This window comes from Capsicum annuum, chromosome 10 (assembly GCF_002878395.1).
Source record: "Capsicum annuum cultivar UCD-10X-F1 chromosome 10, UCD10Xv1.1, whole genome shotgun sequence".
In the NCBI taxonomy this organism is placed as follows: domain Eukaryota; kingdom Viridiplantae; phylum Streptophyta; class Magnoliopsida; order Solanales; family Solanaceae; genus Capsicum; species Capsicum annuum.
The window spans coordinates 216,014,415-216,040,404 of record NC_061120.1 but is presented as its reverse complement, the minus strand read 5'-3'; the positions used below and the strand labels follow the sequence as shown (position 1 = coordinate 216,040,404).

Genomic DNA, 25,990 nt, shown 5'->3' with positions numbered 1-25,990 from the left:
TATAAAGACTGTATGCATCCATAGGTTCCCCTTTTTTTTTTTTTTTTAAAAAAGTGTATCAATGTGGTATAAAAGTGTATCAAACTGGTATAAAAGAGTATCAATTGGGTATAGAGACTGTATGTGCATACAAAGGTTCCCCTTCTCTCTTTTAAAAAATGTGTATCAATCTGGTATAAAAGAGTATCTATTGACATATTTTTTTTTTTTTTATCTTTACATGCATCAAAACATCTCTGACTCACCGTGATTGAGTCAGCCTCTAAGAAGAACATCTCCGACTCATCGTGATTGAATCAGCCTCTGAGAAGAACATGGACCAAGACATGACTTTTCTCTTACCTTGAGACCTCATTATTTTATTTTTTTCTTCTTCAAGTTTAAAGAACTATGACATTGCTTCAAGTACAAACCTGTATGTAATGATTCTGTAAAATAATCATCATTAACAATAAATTTGAGGTCAAAATTGACCGCTTTACCTGTTAATTTTAACTTTCCTTTATTTTCTATTTTTTGCTTCATGTTCATAGTTTTCAATGCTCCAATACAAGAAACAACAAATCAATTTTTGATATTGATCATAAAATACAGTAGATTGATCGATGCATAATAGAGGAGAAAAAAAGAAAATTTGAGAAAGTATATTTAGAAAAGAAAAGTGATTTAAGAGTAACAACTATAAAGAACATTTAATTTCCTTAATTGTGTAAGTAGAGTGGTTTTGGGTCAAGTGGCTAAAAAAAGGAAATAAATTGGGCCGACTGGCTCCAATTGTCCATATTTTCATAGTGTGGGTCATTTCTTTTTAAAATGATCAGTTCATGTCCTTTTCCCTAAATATTATAACTAAAGACCCAAGAATATATATATATATTTTGAATATAAAAAAGTTATAAAAGTAGATTATAAGTAATATTTTTTTACGTATAAAAAATTAAAATTATATATGTATTATGTCGGTTCGGTTTAGGTTCGGTTTGATTTTATTTTTGCTACTATCAAACTAAACCAAGAATGATCGGTTTTTTTCTTTGAACACCAAACCAATCAAACCAAATCATAAGTCGGTTTTTTTCCTCGGTTTGATTTGATTCATCGATTCGGTTTGACTTAAAGGTTCGGTTTGTACACCCCTAGTATTATTGTATAATAATATTTCACTATAACAATTAAAAATTATTTCGACAAATAATGTAGTTATAGAGAGGTTTGACTGCTATTATGCTGGTCCTATAGGTCCTATGGGGAAAAGAAATCAAAACATTCGAATTTCTTGAATTTTAGGGGTGCTTACGCTTTGATTTGAGTTAACCTTTTTTGAAAAAAAAATTAAATTAAATCATTTTTGTCATTTTTAAAATATTGAAATTAAATTAAACTAGGTCAATTTTTTACTGGTTCAACTTTGTCATAAATTTTCGGGAACTTTTAAGTATGTGACACTTGCTAACAAACGCATTTTCATCGATTATTTTCTAGCAAAATGTTACTATGCTTTTTTGAAAAATTATTTCATTATTGTGAAAATTGTAGGGGTTATCCATACGAATTATTTCAATTTACTGAAATTGTTTGTGGAGATTTACTTGTTTTTTTAATTCACTCTTATTTTTTTTCCCACAAAATTTTAAAAATAACTCTAATTTTTATTCATGGTCAAACACAAAATCGACTTTAACTCAACTCTAACTCTAGAAAATTATTATTTTCACGGCCTAACGGATATACTTTTGAACTGATGTTATATTACTATAGTTAATTTGGTTTGATTATTTTTATTTAAAATCAAAATTAAATCAAATAAAGCAAAATTGTTTCCTTTTCCTAATAGATCACATAATCCATTTTGGTTCCAAGAATTATTCACTTCTTATTATCTTATTTTTGTTAGGTAGTTTACGTAAAGATTTTTACTTGCTTTCCTAGTTGTAAAAGATTTCTAATTTATTTGGTTAATATTTATTTATTTATTTATTTATTACCATAAGAGTAATTCGAATCTCATTCTATTTAGAATAGATTCTCTTTATATAGAGAGGTAACTTTGTGGTAAAAACTTACATGCACCCGATGTATACACCAAATTAATATTTTTTAGTTGATTAATTATGGTTATGAACTTTAAATTCAAACACATGGCATGCATGTATTGGCTTGGTGTATACACCGAGTGGGTATAAGTTTTTTCCTCCTAACTTTGTTCTATATACATAGAGGTTGGTTCAGTAGTTTAAGGTCGATAGGCAGAAGATGGAGCAGAGGATGAGGAGGAAGAAGACGGAGATGAGCATGAGGAGGAAGAGGATGGAGCAGCAGTTTACTCCGGAGAGGAAGGAGATGGAGGAGGAGTTGTCGAAGATGAGCATAATGAGGGAGATGGAGGAGCAGTTCGCGTTGGAGAGGGACAAGAAGGTGCATGAGTTGGCTTCTATAACTACGATGACACAGGAGGGGGAGAAGAAAAAGATGGTGCACGACACTCTCTTGTTGACGCGGTTCATGCTGATTGATGAGCATTATGATGTTCGCGTTGAAGGAAGGGAGATCATATATAAACTTAGCAAGGCGGCTGGTTTGTCTGTTATGGTTGATGCTTTGCTTAGCAATGTGCACAGCGTTGATGAATCTGACAGGATCATCGATGTTCAGTGTTTTTGCATTGTTGCATCTGCGCTTGGTGTTGCTGGTCTGTTGCCGTTCCTGAGAGAAGTTTGTGACAGCGCGAAGTCTTGGCAGGCTCGTCATACAGGTAGTATGATTGTTCATCAGATGACGATTTTTGTTGGTCGTGCTGTTGTTCCACATTTGAGGTCGTTGGTGGAAACTATTGGACGTGGTCTCAACGATGATATCAAGAAGGTCAGGACAACTACAGCTCTTGCTCTCGCGGTTCTTGCTCAAGTTGCTGCACCGAATGACATTAATAGTTTTGATTCTGTTCTGAAGCCCTTATGGAAGGGTGTCAGATCACATCGTGGCGATGATCTGGCTACCTTCTTAAAGGCTATAGGCTTTATCATTCCGCTCATGAATGCTGTCGACGCCAGCTACTACACCAGAGAAGTTATGGTGGTTCTTATTCGTGAGTTTCAATCACCTGACGTAGATGTGAAGGTTTTGAAGCAGTGCATGAGTACAGAAGGCGTGGAGCCAGATTACCTCCCCGAGTTCTTCAGTAACTTTTCGTTTAGAAGAAGGTTTTTGGACCACAGAAACTACAAGCAACTTGTCGAAACCACTGTGGCGATGGCACGCAAAGTTGGTGTTGCTGATATAGTTGCGCGAATCGCTCAAGACTTGAAAGATGAGAGTGATGTACTATACAAGATAATGGTCATCAAGACTATTGAGAAGGAGTCTCCAATGAAGTAAAATGCATATTAAGATGGACATGAAGTCATCAATGGAGTAATATACTTTTACTAAATTTTTGCTTCTCATTGACTCATAGTTAATAGCTATCAGCTTCTAATATTCACTTTAGATTACATGAACTCAAGCTTAAAAGAGTTATGGTTGAGTTCAAGCCTTGGAAACAGCCTCTGGCAGAAATGCAAGATAAGACTGTGTACGATACACCCTTGTGGTAGGGCCCTTTCCCGGACACCGCGCATAGCGATAGCTTTAGTGCACCGAGCTGTCCGTTTTTTAAGCTTAAAAGAGTTATGTTCTTTACTTTTGGTCAGTATCAAGTGATGTTTAGTTTTAATATAGTTACACTACTAAAGGACTTGATAAAAAAATTTCCAATGAATTTTTCTTTTGTACAAAAAAATTTAAGAGAGCGCGTCCTTGATAATTGCGTCGTTCTCTCAGCCATATGAATAGTTGAATGTGTTCAACGACGCTTGGTCTTATCATAAGATGTGGATCATTCAAGCCACATTAGCATGTACTCCTCCTATTCGATTCCATGCGATTCAATCGTTCTACGTAAGTTGTGAGGGCTCTCGGCCATATGATATGAATAATTGAATGTGCGCAATAGTAACAATAAGATACCCAATGTATTTATACAAAGTACATAAAAACAACAACATACCCAATGTATTTCTACAAAGTGAGATCTTGTACTGCAATGAAAAAAATAAAATATATTTTAAAAATTTAAATATCTTATATAAGAATATACATATAATTAATATTCCTTCCGTTCCAAAATAGTTGACCTCCTTTTAAAAATACTAGTCAAATGTACACGCTTTGCACGTGTGCTTTATGTCAAGCCATATGTGAAGTATTAATATCTTGATCGTCTCCTATGATGTGAACTATTACATCACGGATAATAACAAAAACAACAGATAGTAATAGCTCAGGAACCACAACAAAATAAGTTTATTAAATCTAACCTTTACACAAAAAATTGAGAAAATAAATTGATTAAATCTAACCTTTACACAAAAATTCCTCAAAGCCTGACCGAACATTCATCTACCACTATAAACTCAATAAAATAATACGATAATTGAAATATCATAACAGTGAGATTAAATCCTAACCTTAAGAAAAATCCTCAAAGTCCGATCACACGTTAATCTATCACTTGAAAAAACAACAAATAATAACAAATCAGAAACTACTGTATTCGAGAATATTACAACAATATCATCAAACATAACCTTAATGCAAAATTTTCAAATTCCGACTAAATATTCATTACAACATAGACTTGAACATAACAGAAACTACAATAAAATAATACGATAATCGAAATATTAGAACAATACAATTAAACCTAACCTTTTGTGATTGTAGATGACATCTTTAGAACTCATAAAAAAAAATTATTATAAGAATATCTCCACAAACAAATTTTACATGGTGGAAGTTATTATTTATTGTAGAAAAAAAGAATTTTCCAACACTTTTTTCTTATAAAAAAGAATTACGTCGTAATCAAGAGAATATTATTATGTTCTTTCAATACTATCTTTATTATTTAAATGACTAAATAAAATATATATATTCAAAATATAATTAATAAGATTAATTTAATAAAACAAACACCTACAAAAATATCAAAAAAAAAATCCATTTGCTTCTACTTTTCCTTGGTCGGGTCGGGTCGGATAGTCCAATAGCCCATATCCTGAGCCGACCCTGGAAACTTTCATATTCAATAGGGATCCTTCATTGTACACTTATCGCACTTTTGCTCTCCACAAAATTCCTAAAACCCCACCGCCTCCACTTCGCATCGCCGGCGACGAACAATACAGGTAAATCAAAATCCCTAAATCCATTAATTTTTCATTAAATTCGAATTAATTTGCTATTAATCGTATAATTTGTTCATTTTTCCAGCTTAATTTGGTCGTATAAATCTCCAATTAGGGTTAGGGTTTTTGAAATTTTTGAGTAAAAGTTCAATTGAGCAAAATGGATGATGAGATTCAGAAAACGCAAGAAGACAGAAAGAAGATGGAGCAAGAGCTCGCATCCATGAATGCAGTGACTTTTGATACTGATTTTTATAGTTCGAATAAATTTGAGGGTTATGAGAAATCGATACCGGTTAACGATGACGATGATAATTTCGATACGGAGAATGAGGTTGCGAGGAAGATGGCATCGTTTACTGCCCCGAAACAGTTTTTTAAGGAGGTTCCGAGGGGTGGAGGGGAGGAAGAGGAGGTTAGTGGGTTTAATAAGCCGAGTAAGATTATTGATAGGGAGGATGATTATAGGAGGAGGAGGTTGAATCGGGTGATTAGTCCGGAGAGGAATGATCCGTTTTTGGATAAGACGCCAGGCCCAGAAGTGAGGACGTATGCAGATGTTATGAGGGAGGAAGCGTTGAAGAGACAGAAGGAGGAGTTGATGAAGGAGATTGCGAAGAAGAAGAAGGAAGAGATGGAGAAGGCAGCGGATGGTAGGGATATTAAGGAGAAGGAGGTTGTTGAGAAGCCAGTTCAGAAGAGGAGGAATAGGTGGGATCAGTCGCAGGATGAGGGTGGTGTTAAGAAGGCGAAAACTGGGTCGGATTGGGATATGCCTGATTCAACCCCTGGGATTGGGAGGTGGGATGCAACCCCAACACCTGGGAGAGTTGGGGATGCAACGCCTTCGGTTAAGAAGAATAGGTGGGATGAGACGCCTACGCCTGGGAGAGTTGCTGATTCAGATGCTACACCTGCTGGTGGTGCTACTCCAGGTGCGACACCAGCTGGTATGTCGTGGGATGCTACACCGAAGTTGGCAGGGCTTGCTACTCCGACACCTAAACGACAGAGGTCAAGGTGGGATGAGACTCCAGCTACTATGGGAAGTGCAACTCCCATGCCAGGTGCCACCCCCACAGCAGCTTATACACCGGGTGTTACGCCACTTGGGGGTGGTGAACTAGCTACACCAACTCCTGGTGCCATTAATTTGCGTGGTCCGCTTACTCCAGAACAATACAATTTGATGAGGTGGGAGAAGGACATTGAAGAGAGAAATCGACCCTTAACCGATGAGGAGCTTGATGCAATGTTTCCTCAGGAAGGTTATAAAATTTTGGATCCTCCAGCATCCTATGTTCCCATCAGAACGCCTGCCAGGAAGCTTCTTGCCACACCAACTCCTATGGGGACTCCGCTGTATTCTATTCCTGAGGAAAATCGGGGTCAACAGTTTGATGTACCAAAAGAAATGCCAGGTGGTTTACCATTTATGAAGCCGGAGGATTACCAGTATTTCGGTTCTTTGTTGAACGAGGAAGATGAAGAGGAGTTGTCTCCGGACGAGCAGAAGGAGCGAAAGATTATGAAGCTTCTTCTCAAGGTTAAAAATGGCACGCCCCCTCAGAGGAAAACTGCTTTGAGACAGCTCACTGATAAGGCCAGAGAATTTGGTGCTGGGCCCCTATTCAACCGAATTCTGCCATTGCTCATGCAACCTACACTGGAAGACCAAGAAAGGCACTTGCTGGTTAAGGTTATTGATAGGGTACTCTATAAATTGGATGAATTGGTTCGCCCATATGTGCACAAGATTCTTGTTGTGATTGAACCTCTGTTGATTGACGAAGATTATTATGCTCGTGTTGAAGGAAGGGAAATCATATCTAATCTTAGTAAGGCAGCGGGTTTGGCGACTATGATTGCTGCCATGCGTCCAGATATTGACAACATTGATGAATATGTCAGGAACACAACTGCTCGAGCTTTTAGTGTTGTTGCATCTGCACTTGGTATTCCTGCTCTACTGCCGTTCTTGAAAGCAGTTTGTCAGAGTAAGAAGTCTTGGCAGGCTCGTCATACAGGTATTAAGATTGTTCAGCAGATTGCTATTCTTATTGGTTGTGCCGTTCTTCCACATTTGAGATCTTTGGTGGAAATTATTGAACATGGTCTTAATGATGAGAACCAGAAGGTCAGGACCATTACAGCTCTTTCTCTGGCTGCTCTTGCTGAAGCTGCTGCACCGTACGGTATTGAGAGTTTTGATTCCGTCTTGAAGCCCTTATGGAAGGGTATTAGATCACACCGTGGCAAGGTTTTGGCTGCCTTTTTAAAGGCTATAGGTTTCATCATTCCTCTTATGGATGCTGTATATGCCAGCTACTATACCAAAGAAGTTATGGTTGTCCTTATCCGTGAGTTTCAATCACCTGATGAGGAGATGAAGAAAATTGTGCTGAAAGTGGTTAAGCAGTGTGTGAGTACAGAAGGTGTGGAGCCGGATTACATCCGACAAGACATTCTTCCAGAGTTCTTTAGGAACTTCTGGGTTAGAAGAATGGCTTTGGATCGCAGAAACTACAAGCAGCTTGTTGAAACCACTGTGGAGATAGCAAACAAAGTTGGTGTTGCTGATATAGTTGGGAGAATTGTTGAAGACTTGAAAGACGAGAGTGAACCATACAGGAGAATGGTCATGGAGACTATTGAGAAGGTGGTTGCAAATCTTGGTGCATCTGATATTGATTCTCGATTAGAAGAGCTGTTAATTGATGGAATCCTTTATGCCTTCCAAGAGCAAACCAGTGACGATGCCAATGTGATGCTTAATGGGTTTGGTGCTGTTGTAAATGCCCTTGGCCAAAGGGTTAAGCCGTATCTTCCTCAGATCTGTGGTACAATAAAATGGCGACTGAACAACAAGAGTGCAAAGGTGAGACAGCAAGCTGCTGATCTGATATCCAGAATTGCGGTTGTTATGAAGCAGTGTGGGGAAGAACAACTAATGGGTCATCTTGGTGTTGTCTTGTATGAGTACTTGGGAGAAGAATACCCAGAGGTGTTAGGATCTATATTGGGGGCTCTGAAGGCTATTGTGAATGTTATTGGTATGACTAAAATGACTCCTCCAATTAAGGACCTGCTTCCTCGGTTGACCCCCATTTTGAAGAATCGTCATGAGAAAGTCCAGGAGAATTGTATTGACCTTGTTGGTCGAATTGCTGATCGTGGTGCTGAATTTGTTCCTGCAAGGGAGTGGATGAGAATTTGTTTTGAGCTTCTTGAGATGCTTAAAGCCCACAAGAAAGGTATCCGCCGAGCAACAGTGAACACATTTGGGTATATTGCTAAAGCCATTGGACCTCAGGATGTGCTCGCAACATTGTTAAACAATCTTAAGGTGCAGGAACGTCAGAACCGTGTCTGCACCACTGTCGCAATTGCTATTGTTGCAGAGACCTGTTCTCCCTTTACAGTCTTGCCTGCCTTGATGAACGAATATCGTGTGCCCGAGCTTAATGTCCAGAATGGTGTCTTGAAATCCCTCTCCTTCCTTTTCGAGTACATTGGAGAAATGGGTAAGGACTATATATATGCTGTGACTCCATTACTTGAAGATGCTCTTATGGACAGAGATCTTGTACATAGGCAGACTGCTGCCTCTGCTGTGAAGCACATGGCTCTTGGAGTTGCTGGTCTTGGATGTGAAGACGCACTTGTCCACCTTTTGAACTATGTGTGGCCCAACATTTTCGAGACTTCTCCACACGTGATCAACGCAGTCATGGAAGCCATTGAAGGAATGAGGGTTGCACTGGGAGCAGCCGTAGTCCTTAACTATTGTCTACAAGGGTTGTTCCATCCAGCCAGGAAGGTCAGGGAGGTTTACTGGAAGATTTACAACTCGCTCTATATCGGCGCTCAGGATGCCCTTGTAGCTTCTTATCCTATTCTGGAAGATGAGGAAAGCAATGTCTACAGTAGGCCTGAACTGAACATGTTCATTTAGATATTGGCCGCTTATAGCTGCTTTGCCATTTTTCGGCGTTTTCCTGTTCCAGCAGTAGCATCTCTTGTTTTATGCTATACTTGCGGTGGCAGCTTGATGTTCGGGTTGTTTGTATTCATGGCATAAAGCTCTTCTTAGAGATGATGTATCTTATATTCTAAATTGCGCGATAGACTTGCTCTGTTTTCCTGCCTTTCTAAATAGCATATTGCTTAGCTTTTATCTGAACAAGGAATAAGAGTTTGTATGAAGTGCTTTGCGAGTTTTTTTTTTTTATTTGGTTGTGTTGGCTGTACTCAGAATGTTTTTTGTTTCAAACCAAATTTTCAGCTATTTTTCTTAATATTATTTCCACCGTCATTAATATCAGGTGAATTATTTTTACTCAATCTATTCGAAATAAAGAATCTCGTCTTGAACAATAAATATGAGTATATTGTCGTTTTTAATATATCTCAAGTGAGTTTGTGTGTACTTTTTCACTAGTTTTATAGAATACTTATTTATCTTTCACTAGTACAAGTAAATTTGAAAAGAAGTGGTAAAATTGGCGATTAAAAATCAATTATTTGTTTCGTTGGCTTCAAACTGTCTATTGTGATTTCTTTTACACATTGCTCAAAAAAAACATTAATTAAAATGAGTATTTTACTGCTTTATTTCTAAACAATCATAATATTACGCATGCTTAAAGTACTCATAATTTTCAAAAAATAACAATTTCCAAGAGTGAAATATGAAAAAGTAAATAGTTTTATTTTGAAAATATTTTTTGGGCCATTATATAACATATGGGTAAAGGCATCACAATTTTGTTTATTTTCTACTTTTCATTCCTTTTTTTTTTTTTGGGTTAAAGTTTTCATTCATATAAATATTGCTGTAATAATAGTCTTCTTATCCATAAAACAAACTCAAAACTGGAGACATGGCTCTCCTTATCTTCACCACTACAACTCCCTCAGTTCTTCTCTCCTCTTCCTCTGCTTCACTAGCTTCTGGATTCCCTACTTCCCAATGTAAGTATTCCCTCCGTCTCATTTTATGTGTCGTCATTTACTTTTTAATCCGTTAAAAAAAAAAATGTCATCTTTTCATAGCAGGTAATTATTTAATGGCAACGTCCCATTTCATACTTACTGGGTCTCACTTAATAAGAAAAGAAAATTAAAAAAGTACTGTAAAATTTAAGATGGACAATTTTGTAAACTTTATAAAGTTCATTTCTTAAACTTCGTGCCCGGTCAAAACGCGACACCATGAAATGGGACCGAGGGAGTATTATTATTACTGACATTCTTGATTGAATACTCCCCTAAGTGTAATAATAATAATATATGTGTTATTTGAGATATTGAGTGGTGGGTAATTCTTGAAATCTTGTTTTAAGGGATTTTGAGTTCTTGGTCATTATAGTTGACTGGGTTGTACTTTTGCTTACTCCAATATATGTTGTTGAAATTTTTGTTGTTTTTCAACCTGTGTTTTGGGTTTTTGTGCTTCTGCATTTGTCTAGTTCTGAAACTTTAGTTGTTTCCTTGCTATTGACATTCCTTTTGAGTCGAGGGTCTATCGAAAACAGCTTCTGTACCCCACAAAGGGGGTGGTAAGGTCTCGGTACATCCTACCGTCCTCAGACTCCACTTGTGGGATTATATGGGGTATGTGTTGTTGTTAGTTGTTTCCTTGCTATGTATGTGATTTGGAATGATCATCTTTTTTGCCCATTTGGGTGCCGAATGGGCAAATGCGAAGCTTTTGTTATCATGTTTTTTTGGTATTCTTTAAAGAACAAATAATTTGGTTTTGAAATGAACCTTAGACTATTAGAGAAACTGGGTACAGAAGACTCATGTAGCTGAACACAACTAATTCGGAATTGATCTTCGTCTTTATGTATGAAATTACATCCATATAGAGAATGGATGAGCGAGCCCCTTCAACTTCGAAGCAGCTGCCTTTGTACTTCCCTCCGTAAGAGAGGTAGGAAAAAGAAAGAGATTAGATAACTATAGAGAAGATTCAGATCCAACCTGTATACTCACAAGCTCTTGATGGCCGATATCCACCTTCACCCTATTTTACTCTCCTAAGCCTCCAGCTTGGGCATGGTGAAGCAAGGGTTTAGTGAGATAGACCCCGATCTCGATAGTAAGAGTTAGTAGTTTCTTCAACTACTCTAAAGGACGAGTTGCTCTTAGAGTTAGGGAGCGAGTTCAATACGCTGGATAAGAAGCATAGTATACGAAAGCAAACACTAGAGCAAAGGGCTATAATAGGAAGAGGTAGGCTCGGATTCCTGGTATAGCTATAAGAAAGACAGTGGAGCTAAATAGAGGTACGCTGTATTCTTTGATGAACCAGATATTCCTCTCCAGAGCCCAAATTTACTTGCACAGCGGAAGATTTCAATAGGCCTAGGGTGTGGGAAGAGTCTGCAACAAAATCAATTGAATAGACAGATAAATCTGGTAAGCCTATCGATTCAAGCAACTCCGACTAGTTTAGGCGTTGTCTTCTAGACTTCTAAAAGCGGGTGGTTTTAAGTCCAGACCACTATTCTTATTACAGAGTGTAAGTAGCCAACAAGTAGGTTAGCCAACTGGTGAATCAATATGCTTTGCTCCTGCCTTCATTTCTAGAGGAAATTCTAACATGGAAGGGTAGTTGAAGCTTTTTAGTTGTTTTGTATAGCATACTTTGTCGGCCCTTGGTTTTTCTTTTCGGTTCTTTTCCGTCAGAGCACGAATACCCTAGACCAACTACGGGAAGGGTCAAAATGTGCGAAAAATTACAAAAATGACCTAGAGGGTCATTATATCATCCAATACAAAAAGGACTTCTGTCCTCAAAAGTCAACGAATAGAAGTACTGAAGGCTCGAAAACGTGAGGATATCTAGACGGCATGTCCTGCTCGGTCTCCGTAGTTGATTGGAGAGCCGAGAGGCGGGGTGGAGTGGGGGGTTAGGGTCTACATTTTGCATTTTATTGGAATATAACTGTTCATCACTAGTATGCCTTTTATGTGATTGGATTAATTGATGAAGTCCATCCCTTTTCTAATGATGCATTTTTCTTTTAGGTATTCCATCAATTTTAATCTTTAATTTTGTGCACATATATCATTTGACTATCCCAAACATATGATATGTTCATAATACATGAATATGAAAGTGTACTTCAAACAACAATTCAGTGACTGATATAAAGTCTATATCTTGGAGAAAATAGGTCAAAAACCGGGACATGATGTTGGCTTACTTCTTTTCTAAATATATATCAATTCTTGGAGATCAGAAAGGGAAAGAAATAGAAAGAATATGCTTGATTCTCTTTCTGGTTGTTGATGTAGCCACACTCTAAAAAGGTTTCTGAATGTCGTCGTAATCTGTTCTGTATTAGCTTCCAGGTTCTGCAACAATCACATTACCCTGACAGCAAAGTCCTATGGCAGTGGTAATATTCAAGCACCTTTTGTCTTCAAAAGGAGAGGTGCATTGATTGCTAAGGCGGCTGCTGATGTTGATGGTGTCGGTTCTGATAGTCCTGAGCCTTCACCGGAAAAGAATGAGGGAAGTGTGCCTGTTGAGAATCTCCCCCTGGAGTCTAAGCTTCAACAAAAGCTTGAACAGAAGATGAAAATGAAGTTGGCGAAGAAGATTAGACTACGGAGGAAGAGACTCGTTAGGAAGCGCCACTTAAGGAAGAAAGGACGGTGGCCACCTTCAAAGATGAAGAAGAACAAGAATGTCTAGGCTTAACCTGGAATGTCTTGCAAGTTTACGTGCTTTCTGGTATTCCTTCTAATATCGAAATACTGTAACCTTTAAGATCATTATCTTCAATCTGTACCTGATATTTTTTTGAAATTAATTAGATTCTTTCCCAATTTGTTTCTTGATTTTTGATGGATTATGTTCTTTGTTGAACTGTTTCTGATGTTGTGGAGTTCCCTTTTGCTGCCCTTGCCCTTCTGTTTTGTTTTGGAAGCTATGTATGTAGGATCAATTGGAGGTTTTAGTGGAAAGATGGCTTCAGCTCCCTTTTAGCGCGTTGAAAAGCTCTACGGATGAAGTTGGTTCTCTCTCTTATTGAAGGTTATCCTTCTCATTGTCACCACTAAGTTTATGGAACAAAGAAAGTTGAATTTCCTACTGCCTTTGTTGTGTCATTGAGTCTTGAACAGACATGGTGACTATAGAGTATAAGCATTGCGATATCCTGTTGCACACATTGGTAGCTCTGGAAATTGTTACTAATTATCCCAAGAACTTTGGTCTAGTGGTAAAGAGTGCAGTGCGCGATGGATGAGTTAAATGCATCGTAAACAAAAGCCTAGTATTTAAGCGGGAAAGAATAGAGCCCGGAGCTTGTCTTCTGGTTCTAGTCTTCTAGATGTATATCACAATTTGCAGGATAAATCTGTACTCCAACTCCACCTATTCAATTATGGGCTGACAGTAATAAATCTGTGGATGCTCAAGCTATGTAAGTCAATTACTTTGATCCAGGTCTATATGTCCTGGAGAATTGTCATGGAGCAGTAAATTTGGATAAATTGACTGATGAGGAGAACAAAAGCAAAAGGAGCAACTCCACTCACTACTATAGTGCATTTTTATCAAATCAAAGTCCAGAAAGTGCCTTTATATACAGTATGTGGTTGGCAAGAGTTTGCTTGCAAGTGCTCACACATCAGCCTCATCAGTGGCAAGATTGAGTGCTCCTTTCACTATTTGGACTATAACTTTCTTCAGATTAACAAACCCAGAGGTTGAATATACAGAAAAACATTTGAGGTAACATGTTGAAAGACACATGGGAATAAGGGGAACTTCATGGCAAGAAGACAGTAAGGGTGAGATACTCATTAAATATGGCTAATTTTACATACATTTTGCCAAAAGATCAGAGTAGGCCATGGAAAATTACATTTCTCAGTATAGTCTCAACTCTCTGACAGACAAATAGTCAGACTAGAGTGTCACCCCTAAGAATATTGAACTTGCAGAGGGGACAGGTCGCGTTGATCCTTAGCCATTTGCTAATGCATCCATGGTGGAAATGATGATTGCATGGAAGAACACAAAGTTCTACCCCATCCACATATTTATAGAGGCAGATGCAACACTCCTGTGTAGCAAAACAATATTCACATGAAAAGTTAGCTTCTCGTGGTAAAAAGACGATACAAAAGAACACAGTTTGATATACAATGAGAGCTATCCATGTGCGAGCTTTGCTTATATTGACAGTTACAAGTTCGAATAAAGTAGGAGATTGTAGGTTGACTGATAACCAGTGTAAAACTAGTCAATTTACGGTGAATCCTCAACAACAACAACAACATACTCGGTATAATCCCACAAGTGGAGTCTATGAAGGGTAGGATGTACGCAGACCTTACACCTACTTTTGTAGGGTAGGGTTAGAGATGCTGTTTCCCGATAGACCAGACATATAGTTGATATCAGTAGCAAAAATTTTGGCGATTTCTTTCAGAAGCATGATGAGAAATTGGTATAGGTTCAATAAAGAAAGATGGATCATCTCGCTTTCTTCCAAAGATATGACTCAAAGTACTCAAGGAATAACAGTTCGATGAATGGGATATCTTATCAAAAAGAGAATTTTGAGATTTTGGAACATAAAAGAATACACATACTTACGTTTAGAGAAAATCTATATTGCAGCAATGTCCAGTAAAGAAGGAATAACAGTTCGATGAATGGGATATCTAATCAAAAAGAGCATTTTGAGATGACTTCGGAACATAAAAGAACTCACGTATTTACGTTTAAAGAAAATTACACACTATAGTGACCTCACCAACTATATCTGAGAAAATCCAGATTCCTTCATTCAGTGATCTCAAACCAACTCATAGTAGGATCTTCATTCTCAATTACTTCATAAATTCCCTCAATTACGATGAAAGTTTTCTCGCCTCTCCATGTTTATATTTCCAGAGTCTCTAAATTTTGTCTCTTCTCAATTTCAAATAATAATTTAAACAGTGTACTTTCCTCAAAACTTACAATCTTATTCTTATTTCAAATTTGGCAAACACGAGAGTGCACAGCAACAACATACCCAGTGTGATCCCACAAGTGGGTCTAGGGAGGGCAGGGTGTACGCAGACCTTACCCCTACCTTGTGTGAGGTAGAGAAGTTGTTTCCAATAGACCCTCGGCTTTAACAAATACAAGAGGAAAAACCATAGTGAAAATACGGTAGAAAAGTACTGACATCCAAAATAGTGAAGATAGCCTAAGTAAGAGAAAAAACACGAGTGCACAAGAGAAGAATAATAGCAAAATCAGAGGAAAAGATTGAAATGGAGGAAAAGTGAGAAGACATGCTTACAGAATCATCTGGTTGAAGAGCAAGCTCAGGTACAGAGTCAATACTGTTGAACTGTGATATTAAGTGATCTTCTCCCGTCTTCATGTTTACAAGGTTCTCTGAAGTATTAGGTTGACCATATCTATACTTGGGAAGAGTCTTGATATCACTTTCAGATGCTCCATCTCCAAGTCTCATGCAATATGCAACTGTTGTGATAAATGGAAAGAAACAAAAGAGCGCGAAGAAGACTACACATGCCATCGCAATGCAAAAGATCATAAAGAACACATCAAATGCTAGGAAAACAACTGATAACCTGCAAAATTGAAGGATATTGTTATTTAAGCTAACAAACATACTCGTACTTTAAGTCTCCCCACCCTCATCCTGAATCCCAACATACACACGCATACGCATATTTTAAAAAGCAAATAAAACTAGTTTTGCACCCTTACTGTTGAGAAATAAACATAAATGAAGAGGCGGAGCCAAGACCTAAAGCTTATAGTCTGAGATTATAACCTTTTAAGTTACCGGGTTCTGACATAATAGTTTGTACATATTAAATGAATTTCTTAAGACAAATACTAAGTTTGGACCAAAGTTATTAGTTACTAGTTCGGCTAAACCAGTACCTTAAACACTACCCCCACCCCTGCATAAATGTGTCAATGGAAAGTAAACATACAGCGAAATAACAATCACCACTTAATATCTTCAGCTTTATATAACCTTGCATATTTTGCTTTTTGCTTTTTCATACACTTTTGGGGGATCGGGAGGAAGGGGAAATCATTGCTCACATCAGTAATTATAAAGTAATAAAGCTTAAAATTCTAGAAGCAGGGCTCATACCAGTAAAGACGAGGTGAATCTTGCAGAAGAGCCTGGCCACCCATGACAATCCAGTAAAAGCCAAACACCCACCAGATTGATGAAATCACCGTATTGACTGATTCCAGCCTCTTCATGATGCTGCTAAAAGATAAAATGATGGAAAGTTATATACACAACTGTCATCTTCTAAAAGTGAAAACATTTCACACTCAAAATAGAAAAGGTCAAACAGAATTTTGAGCTTTAGTCCATGAGTTCCAGGACAAAAACAAATCCATACATTGGAAAGTGAAGTAGCATTGAAAAAACGGAGCCACAGCAATTTTCTTTTCTTTCCCTCTCTTGAGCTTTAAGAACAACAAACTAATTGATTTTTTATCCTTCAATCTTCTTCTTCTTCTTCTTCTTTTATTTTATCCTTTTGCGGTGCAAACTAAATATGAAAAAAAAGAGCTTGGGGTATTGATACTTCATGTGAACCACCACAGCTGAATATCGATTCAGTATTATAATTACTCTTTTCCTCTCTATGTTTCCTAGTTAAGATGGAAGATCAAAATCTTAAAGGATATTTCATGCTAGACGCAATGGATGAGAAAAGACTATAAATCAAATGTTCTCCAAAACATCCTTGATCCTTCAAAGGTTGGGCAGAAATGTTTCACATTATAGGTACACTCCATTAGTGAGGCTGCCAGCAAAACATATGAACTGTCTGGAAACTATCAATTCCGAAGATGTCCAAGACCTAGCCATTTTAAACAAGGCTGCAAGGGAGGACAGAGTGTGCCTTCCTGGACCAGCAATTCAAGTACAAGATACAAGACCAAATTTGAGAATCATGCTAATATGAGGTCGACCTTGCCATCAAGAAAAAGAAGGATTGGCTGGGGAGGGGGGAGATGAAGCCTCCAATCTCACCATGCTATTTTTCCTTGTTGAGTTCTTGAGGGTTGATCACAGTATATGCGAGCACTATTGTCATTAGAGCTTTGGTTGATAAGATATATCAATCAATCAACTAACTATGCTCAATCCCAAACTAGTCTAAGGTTGGCTATATAAATCCTCTATGTACAATTGTCCTTTATTGAAGTTCAACGCCCTACTACTAATAACTTGTTTTCAAAGGCAAATTAGGGATCTACAACTAGAGGTTCTAAGTATCACCTATCACTACACAGACAAACGGGTTTATAAACTCCAGGAAATCTCCATAAACTTCACCATTTGAGAAGAAGTCAATAGATTTCCTTACACTAAAAGCCAGCCCCTTTTCTTAAGTTCATTGTGTGTGTGTGTCTATGTATGTGATAAATCATGACCTCTCCTGAGTTATACCTGAAACTTATCAGAGCGGATGAACATTGATTTCCTATGGAGATGTATCAGCAAGATGCCAAATACTAAAGGCAATCATTCTCAATTGATAGTCTTTTAGGAAATAGTGTGATTTCTTAGGAAGACCGACTAAAGCCCATAAAACATCTCAATTCATGCTTATATAATATACGGGCCTGTCTTCACCTCAAATATCTCCTCAGCAATTGCTAAGAAGAGACCCAACAAAGCCGGTACATAGCCTGCTATAGAGTTTTACACGCCTAGTAACATTAACAGAATGGTTCAACCCCACGACCCGCAATCTGTGAGTTGTCTCATGGCACCAGAAAGCAGACAGAAACAACTGTTACTTAAAAGGACATCTGATTGCAACTAGATTTGCTTTTCAATTTACCTATAAAACAGACCACTTTGTATACAAAAGCCATGTTAGTATCCATGAACTAGAAGCTAGACTTTGTTTATCAAATAAATTAATTGATAAAGAATAAACACGGAACTAGAGAATCGTAAATTCAAATGAAGGAAGGATTGTGAAGTTTCTGTCTTTTGATATAGTCACTCCTAGATAGACGTTATCCCCCCATATATATGTGATATGTAACACAAAAATTGGATCTTGTAATAAGCTTTCAAACATTTTGAATTAAAAAAAAATGATATTTCTTCCTCATCTTTGTTAAAGGCATATTATACTGGTATCCAGTTATTCTTCTTTGGAAAGTCAGTAAACTAAGACTGAATGAAATCAGAAACTCAAAGAGAAAAAAGGAAAAATACAATATGCTAGTCAAACTAGGTAGATAGATTTCTAAGGATTTCCTCAATTATGAACTATCCACCCTAGTCCAGAGGCGGAGCCAGGATTTCAACTAAGGGGGTTCAATATTCAAAGAAAACTTAGTTGAAGGGGGTTCAAAACCTACTATAACCACATAAAAAATAATTTTGATCATGTACAAATGGTATATTTTTCCGTCGAAGGGGGTTCGGATGAACCCCCTAACGAAAGGCTAGCTCCGCCCCTGTACCCTACTGCCACACCATCCCAGTCCCCACCCTATAGAGAAACCAAAACTTACTGCAAATAGAAAAACGTAAAGAGGAAAATTTATAGAACAAACCACAGAATATCAGTAAACCATAAAAATGCTACTCCCTCCATTTCAATTTGTTGGTCCTAACTTCTACATCCCTCTTCAGTTCGTTTCAAAATGAATGTCTCTTTCCTTTCTTGGCAACTCTTTAATTCTTGCTTCCCACATGACATGTTTAAACCACAAGACTAAAAGGCATTTTGGTACATTCTATAATATCTTTAGTTTGAGACCACAAGATTCAAAAGTAATGTTTAGTGCCTTAAAACTCCGTACCAAGTCAAAACCAAACAAACAAATTGAAACAGAGAGAGTATAAGAGGAAAAACTAAAGAGAATGACATTTTCCTAGCTTAACATGCAACAAGATTCAAAAGTGTTCTTTAGACAACAAGATTCACAAGTCTTTCTTTACTTCCTTAAACTCTGTGTCAATGTCAAGTCAGAACCAAACAAACAAGTTGAAACAGAGGGAGTACAAAGGAAAAGAGAATGAACATATTCATAGGTAAAGAGTAACATGCAACAAGTCAACTACAAGCAAAGTTTTATCTTTGACAAAAAAATAAACAACTTCCCTGTTCAGAAAGTTACATAAATCATTCAGTCAGATTAACAATAGCTCCAAAAAAATAATTAAAATTTAAACACAATACTAACAACCAAACCCTAAAATCAGCAGAATTGAACTGGAGATTATTACCTGCTATGAAACAATGAAAAAGGAGAAACCCCATCAAAATTCACATCATCAAAATCATCAAAACTCCTCCTTTGAAACTCAACCCAAATAAAACCAACATGCAAGAGACACTGAAGTGCATAACCGCCAATCCAAAGCCTCAATGGAGTAGAAGGCTTTTCTGCAATAGTAGTCAATAACACAAAACAAGAAACAACAACAAATGCCAAATTCCATATAACATCAAGAACTACAATGGGTCTTGAATACCCATAAGAGACCCCACCATCATCATCATCAAAATCAAAACTTTGATGTTGAAGATTGAAACAAGAAGCTAATCTTGTTAAAGAAAATGAAAAAGGGGTACTTAAACCTCTAAAATATCTAGGTTCAAAACCACCAGTTCCACTAACTAAATTTCTTTGCATTTCTTGGTTCATTTTTGTGTAAAGTTTCAATCTTTTTGCTTGTTCAAGTGTTTTTATGAAGTTTATTTTTGGAGGGTGGGGGAGGGGGGGGTGGGTACTTTGGGGTAGTGTGGCGGGGGGGTAAAAGTGATGACTAGCAATTCAATTTCTTTGGAACTCTTAGTCCATTTTTACATAAAGCTTCAATCTTTTGGCTTGTTCAAGTGTTTTTATGAAGTTTATTTTTGGAGTGGGGTGGGTGGGTACGTGGGGGTAGGGTGCGTGGGGCTAAAAGTGATGACTAGCAATTCAATTTCTTTGGAACTCTTAATCCATTTTTGCATAAAGTTTCAATCTTTTTGCTTGTTAAAGTGTTTTATGAAGTTTTTTTATTTTGGAGGGGGTGGGTGATGACTAGTAAGTTTTGGTGAGAGCACTAAATACTAATTATATTTTTTTTTAGAAAAAAAATGCGAAAAATATCTATACTTTGATAAAATTTGAGGTCACGTATTCTGAACTTTGTGAGGGTGCTATGACCCTCCTAGACTATTTTTTATCGTATTTAACTTTTTTTTTTAAATTCTTGATCCATTTTGTATAAAGTTTCAATTTTTTTGCTTGTACAAATGTTTTTATGAATATTGATTTTTTTTGGGGGGTGTTAATTTTGTGGGGGTGTGGGGTGAAAGTGATGACTAGTAGTTATATATTATTGGGGTTTGGAGAGAATGCAAAATGAGCAGAAATTGTGGTAATTTTTGGTAAGTGGCATTGGCACTCTTGTGAGTGGGGGGTCCAATTTTGTCATATTCATAAATTATGAAGTGAAGGAAAAGGAAATGGAAATTTAAGAATGATATAAATGTGAAATTTTTTATCCAAAAATAAGCTCTATATATATATTTGTGAGGTCATAAATAATCTCATTAACGTAAAATGAGAAGTTTAAAGTTATATTATTACTAAATATAAAAAGACTTAATTATTTTTGAGATTGATAAAAAAAAAAGTGTCACATAAATTGAGATTTGAGAATACGTATATAATATGTGCACTAGTACCTTTTTAAGGAAAAAGTAAGGTCTACGTACACACTATTCTTTTCAGATTTTTTTGTAGGCTTATACGAGATATATTATTATTATTATTATTGTTTAATCATATTAAAATAGTCTATAATTTATATATATTAACTAGAAAAATATATAAGGAGTTTGGATGATTAGTTGTGTAAAGATCCAAAAGGAAAAATACCAAAAATAGAAGTTAGATTTACATAATTTCCTCCAAATGTTATTAAGGAGTACTACTTTTGGTCAATTTTTATTCATAGACTCATGAATTTATTAAAACTTTTCCAAAGGAAAAATGAACCAAAGATAGAAGTTGAGTAGCATAATTTGCTCCATCTTTAAGAGAAATATATTAATTTTAAGTTAATTTTGTCTTGTAGAGTAAAAGTGTGAAATCATTAAATTTTTCCATTCAAAAAATTGTTTTTTCTAGTACCAAAATAGTAGTAATGACTTTGATTTCAAATTTGACTATTGTTTTAAAAATGGTGTGAATACTCTAATAGTGCAGGTTTAAGTAGTGAAAGTAATAATGAGATTAGCTTAATTATCTCCACATAAATGCTGAATGAGAAAAAAAAAATTATCTCTATAGATAGAGACATGGGACATGGTTGGATTCATAAGGTTGGGAAAAAAAAAGAAATCTTCAATTTTTTTAAAAAGAATTTATACAGAATGTTATAAATGTATTTACATTACAGTCAATGACTATCAAGATCTAATATCTATTAAGATTTGAAGCATCCGTCTTTTACTCAGACTAGGAGTAAATTTCTCCTATAAATAGAGGGATTTTGTTCATTGTATTTACAATCTTAAGATCTCCCATCCCTCAAGAGAAGAAATAAGAATCACTCTCTCTATTCTCTCTACTCTTCTTCTTTATTCTTTCTTGTTTTATAACACGTTATCAGCACGAGACTCTGCCAGACAAGGTGAGATTATAAATCTGAAGGATTTCAAGGTTAGTAATTTTTTATTTATCTTTCTTTTGCTACTACTAATATAATTATTATTGAATTTGAGAAAAAATAATTGGTTTGGAACCATTTATATTTTAAATTTATTCCTCAAGAACAGTACTATCAAAAAGGATGATAATATGTTGGGTTCAAGTTCCATCGATTCATGCTTAAGACACTTTTATATGGATCAAATATTGAGTTTGAATCTCAATACACCATATTGATGATATTGCGATGGCTAAAGCAAAATAATGGGTGTTTGATGAAAAGTCATGAAATTCAACCCATTGAATATGCTCCATTCCATGAAGTGAATGTGGTGGCAATATATGATAAGTCTGAAATATGACAACTTACTTCATTCTTGAGGTGTATGTGGTAGCAGTGCATAATATGTCTGAAAGAAGACAAGTGATTGAAGGCACGAATATACGCGTGGAGGGACAATATGATAATGATCATCAAAAGTGATGATATTTTCACACGTTTATATGATTGTAATATATGCTAGAGAAAAATTCTCTACATCATATGTATGCCTCGATTTGCTTTTGAAGTAGCAAAATTTTGAAACAGGTTATAAGCTATCATAATTTAATAGGTTTAAGGCATGATTATATTCCATTCCTGAGGAATGAGAAACTTATTAATGCAAACGTGCACTTGATTGTGATTGTATCACAACTCACCTCCGAAAGAGGTTGAATAATTTTGAAATCTACTTCTAAAGTAGTAAATCTGAAATTTATTCATGTAATAGTAAATCTGAAATTTACTAAAGAAAAAGTACATGTCATGGTAAACTTGGAGTTTACTAGAATAAAAGTTCATAAATTGATATGAATGATTGTGACATCTCGAAGATGTGCATGTATTGAAGAACTAGAAAATTCTTCAAGAATTGTTTATGTCATTTGTTCTCATGACAAGTTGGTTGGACCAACTAATATTGAGATTGGATCCCTTCAAATTTGAAAATTATAAAAGGTGAATAAGGGCTCGTTCACCTATCATGTGATATGTTGAAAAGATGCATCAATAAGATGATTACATGTACATTCATGGTCAACCTACGTTTGACATTCATAAAGTTACTTGTTCAATATAAATTGAGCATAATTTTTAAATTGTGTAATCAAGATAATTCATCTTGATGATGATGGTTTAACATTGAATGTCTTCGATAAATATCTAAACCATTGTTAGTGAGAACAAAACTTAATGTATTGGTCTGAAATATGATATATTGCAATAACATTTGTATGCATTAGACCAATAAATTATGATTATTTCTCCCCCCTCGATTGGTTCAAATTCGGAAACCAATTATTTCTTCTAATAATTTTGATGTGCGGTATACGATTAATGAATATACCATAATGCACAACGATGGATTCCTCAAAGAAGTAGAGGATGTATGTTAGTTTTCCTAACATAAGGGGGAGATTATAAGAGCTATGAAATATGTTAGGAATTATCACTATATCCTCATCCAAAAGATAATTCAAGTCAAATGCTGAAAGCATCTCATATTAAGCGCAAGTGCTCTTATTTTGTTTTTCTAAAGGACAAAGTCTATGCATGCGTGAAGCGTGGTAGACTGATCGATTCCAAATGAAATAGTCCTTGAAAAATAAGGAGCAAATAATCATAATAAGAAGGCAATGAGCTCTTGAAGAGCCTACGACATAACACTTCATGAAACCTTATGAGAGGTTCATATACCTAAAAATAATGAAGTGATGAGATCTCAAATGTTATGTCGCATTGTGAACCGATACGAAATGATATATCATCAATATCTTTGACACAATATTAGCGCAGTATTGTGAAAGATTACGAGGATCTGAATTCTATTTTTATTTAAGCATGCTGACGTAGAAATATTTATCAAGTGACATGAAAGGATGAATTCAGGCACTTGAAGATGTCACTCATGAAATGTTGAATATTGTCACTTGACAAAACTTATGTGAAAACTTTTAAGGATTCAAACTGCTTGAAGCATATAAAAGCTTCTGGGAAACTTATTTATAATCCTTATATTGTATAAGCTTATTGCTTGAACATCATTGGACCTCTTAGAGAGTTTTCAAAGCAATAGATTATTTGCTGAAATTTAAAATATATCGAATTGGATTGGTTATGAAGTACCATATCTTAGTGTAATTGATGCACTCATATACCTTGCAAATACTACAAGACCTATAGCCTTTTCAGTCAATTTGTTAGCAAGGTATATTTCTGCTCTTACTATGAGACATCGAAATGGGATAAAACACATGAGCTTGTTTTATTCTAAAGATTCTAGTCCCGATCTTATTGGTCATGCTGATGTTGGGTACTTATCTGACCCGCATAAAGCTCGGTCTCAAATAGGCTATGTGTTCATATGTGGTGGTACCGCCATATCTTGGAGACATACAAAGCAGTCTATCGTAGCCACTTCATCGAATCATACTGAGATAGTAGCTATCCATGAAGCAAACCGAGAATGTGTATGATTGAGGTCCATGATACATCTCATTCGAGAAAAATGTGGGGTGAAATATGACAATCTACCTACAATTTTATACAGAGATAATTCAGCATACATAGCACATCTTAAGAGAGGATTCATAAATGGAGATAGAACGAAGCACATTTTGCCAAAGCTTTTCTACATACATGAGCTATAAAAGAATGATGATATTAACATGCAACAGATTCGTTCAACTGACAATGTGACTGATTTATTCACCAAATCTTCTTCAATTGCAACTTTTAAGAAGATGTTGCACAAGATCGAGATGCAAAGGTCAAGGATGTTCTCATTAGAGGGAGTTAATACGCGCTGTACTCTTTTTTCCTTATGAGGTTTTGTCCCACTGAGTTTCCCTTGTAAGGTTTTTAATGAGGCAGCAGAAATGAAGGTTTTAACGAGGCACATTATCTACCAATTAGACATTCAAGAGGGAGTGTTATAAATGTATTTACATTATAGTGAATGTCTATCAAGATCTACTTTGACTTGAAGGGGTTTTGTTCATTGTATTTACAATCTTAAGATCTCTCATCCCTCAAGAGAAGAAATAAGAATCACTCTCTCTATTCTTCTTCTTTATTCTTTCTTATTTTATAACATAGAAAATATTGTTCGTTTTGGGCCAAGCCCTTACGGATTTATTTTTGGGCACCTCCCAAAAGGACATGTTCCCTCTATTTTTTCGATGTGGGATTGTGCTTGCTTCAGAACAATCCCCCCCTCAAACCAAGACCACAATCACTTGTGACTTCCCCGTATCGCCACTACCAACTAGTGAAACACGTCGCTTGACCATCACTTGTCAAGAAGACTTTCGACACGAGGCATCAACCGTAGATCTCAACTATTAGGTCACTTCACATGATCTGCCAAATATCTTGTACCTCCGTTATCACCCAATGGGACACACAAGGCACCACCTGCAGATCATTTTGTACCGCTGTTATCACCCAACGGGACACACAAGGCACCACCTGCAGATCACCCGACTTTCGACACGAGGCATCAACCGTAGATCTCAACTACTAGGTCACTTCACATGATCTGTCAAACATCTTGTACCGCCGTTATCACCCAACGGGACACACAAGGCACCACCTGCAGATCTCCAGTCTTGTCGTTACACCGGAAACTTCTCACTAACTGCAGTCACCACTCCGACACACCTGAACCTAGGCTCTACCACTTGTTGGTGGTAAGCGTGTAACTCCACACAAATATGATATTGTCCGCTTTGGATCAAGCCCTCACGGATTTATTTTTGGGCACCTCCCAAAGGCCTAATACTAGTGGAGTTGGGTGACACTTTAAATATTAGACATGTTCCCCTTATTTTTTCAATGTGGGATTGTGTTTGCTTCTCAACAAGTTTTAACTAAGTATTTATCAAACTATGTATACTGTGAGCTAACAAATGCATTATATATGTTCTATCACTTAATTGTAAAATAATGAGTATTATTGTATATTCAAAATATATTTAGAATTTGATCATGATAAATAACAAGTTCATATAAGTCTTT

The 25,990-nt window shown here is 36.3% G+C and overlaps 4 protein-coding genes across 5 annotated transcripts; 3 read left to right on the top strand and 1 right to left on the bottom strand.

Annotated features, from left to right (window-relative positions):
• The first annotated feature begins 2,253 nt into the window (after nt 1-2,253).
• LOC107844662 (splicing factor 3B subunit 1-like) lies at nt 2,254-3,375 on the top strand. Its single transcript, XM_047397825.1, has one exon. The coding sequence runs from the start codon at nt 2,254-2,256 to the stop codon at nt 3,373-3,375; it is 1,122 nt and encodes a 373-aa protein (XP_047253781.1).
• Nucleotides 3,376-5,071: 1,696 nt separating this feature from the next.
• Nucleotides 5,072-9,431, top strand: LOC107843751 (splicing factor 3B subunit 1). The gene is made up of 2 exons (XM_016688133.2): nt 5,072-5,225; nt 5,311-9,431. Exon 2 carries the CDS (start codon nt 5,386-5,388, stop codon nt 9,178-9,180), a length of 3,795 nt encoding a protein of 1,264 aa, XP_016543619.1. The 5' UTR covers nt 5,072-5,225; nt 5,311-5,385; the 3' UTR covers nt 9,181-9,431.
• A 374-nt stretch (nt 9,432-9,805) lies between these two features.
• LOC107843750 (50S ribosomal protein 5 alpha, chloroplastic) lies at nt 9,806-13,070 on the top strand. Its single transcript, XM_016688132.2, has 2 exons — nt 9,806-10,199; nt 12,584-13,070. The coding sequence occupies exons 1-2, from the start codon at nt 10,109-10,111 to the stop codon at nt 12,934-12,936; spliced, it is 444 nt and encodes a 147-aa protein (XP_016543618.1). The 5' UTR covers nt 9,806-10,108; the 3' UTR covers nt 12,937-13,070.
• Nucleotides 13,071-14,020: 950 nt separating this feature from the next.
• LOC107843749 (E3 ubiquitin protein ligase RIE1) lies at nt 14,021-20,306 on the bottom strand. Of its 2 annotated transcripts, none has more exons than XM_016688131.2 (4): nt 19,511-20,306; nt 16,385-16,504; nt 15,548-15,845; nt 14,021-14,314 (listed from the first exon to the last, which is right to left on the bottom strand). In XM_016688131.2, the coding sequence occupies exons 1-4, from the start codon at nt 19,930-19,932 to the stop codon at nt 14,153-14,155; spliced, it is 1,002 nt and encodes a 333-aa protein (XP_016543617.1). In that variant the 5' UTR covers nt 19,933-20,306; the 3' UTR covers nt 14,021-14,152. The 2 variants fall into 2 exon arrangements, with proteins under 2 accessions (XP_016543617.1, XP_016543615.1); XM_016688129.2 differs by having other exon boundaries at nt 16,385-16,507; nt 19,511-20,303.
• Nucleotides 20,307-25,990: the final 5,684 nt, after the last annotated feature.

Coding starts and splice junctions, on each gene's coding strand:
- LOC107844662 (XM_047397825.1), top strand. CDS start 2,254: ATGGAGCAGAGGATGAGGAGGAAGAAGACGGAGATGAGCATGAGGAGG.
- LOC107843751 (XM_016688133.2), top strand. CDS start 5,386: ATGGATGATGAGATTCAGAAAACGCAAGAAGACAGAAAGAAGATGGAG.
- LOC107843749 (XM_016688129.2), bottom strand. CDS start 19,932: ATGAACCAAGAAATGCAAAGAAATTTAGTTAGTGGAACTGGTGGTTTT. Junction 16,508..19,510: donor TTTTCATTGTTTCATAGCAG/GTAATAATCTCC, acceptor TTTATCTTTTAG/CAGCATCATGAAGAGGCTGG. Junction 15,846..16,384: donor GATTCACCTCGTCTTTACTG/GTATGAGCCCTG, acceptor TCAATTTTGCAG/GTTATCAGTTGTTTTCCTAG.
- LOC107843750 (XM_016688132.2), top strand. CDS start 10,109: ATGGCTCTCCTTATCTTCACCACTACAACTCCCTCAGTTCTTCTCTCC. Junction 10,200..12,583: donor TGGATTCCCTACTTCCCAAT/GTAAGTATTCCC, acceptor GTTCTGTATTAG/CTTCCAGGTTCTGCAACAAT.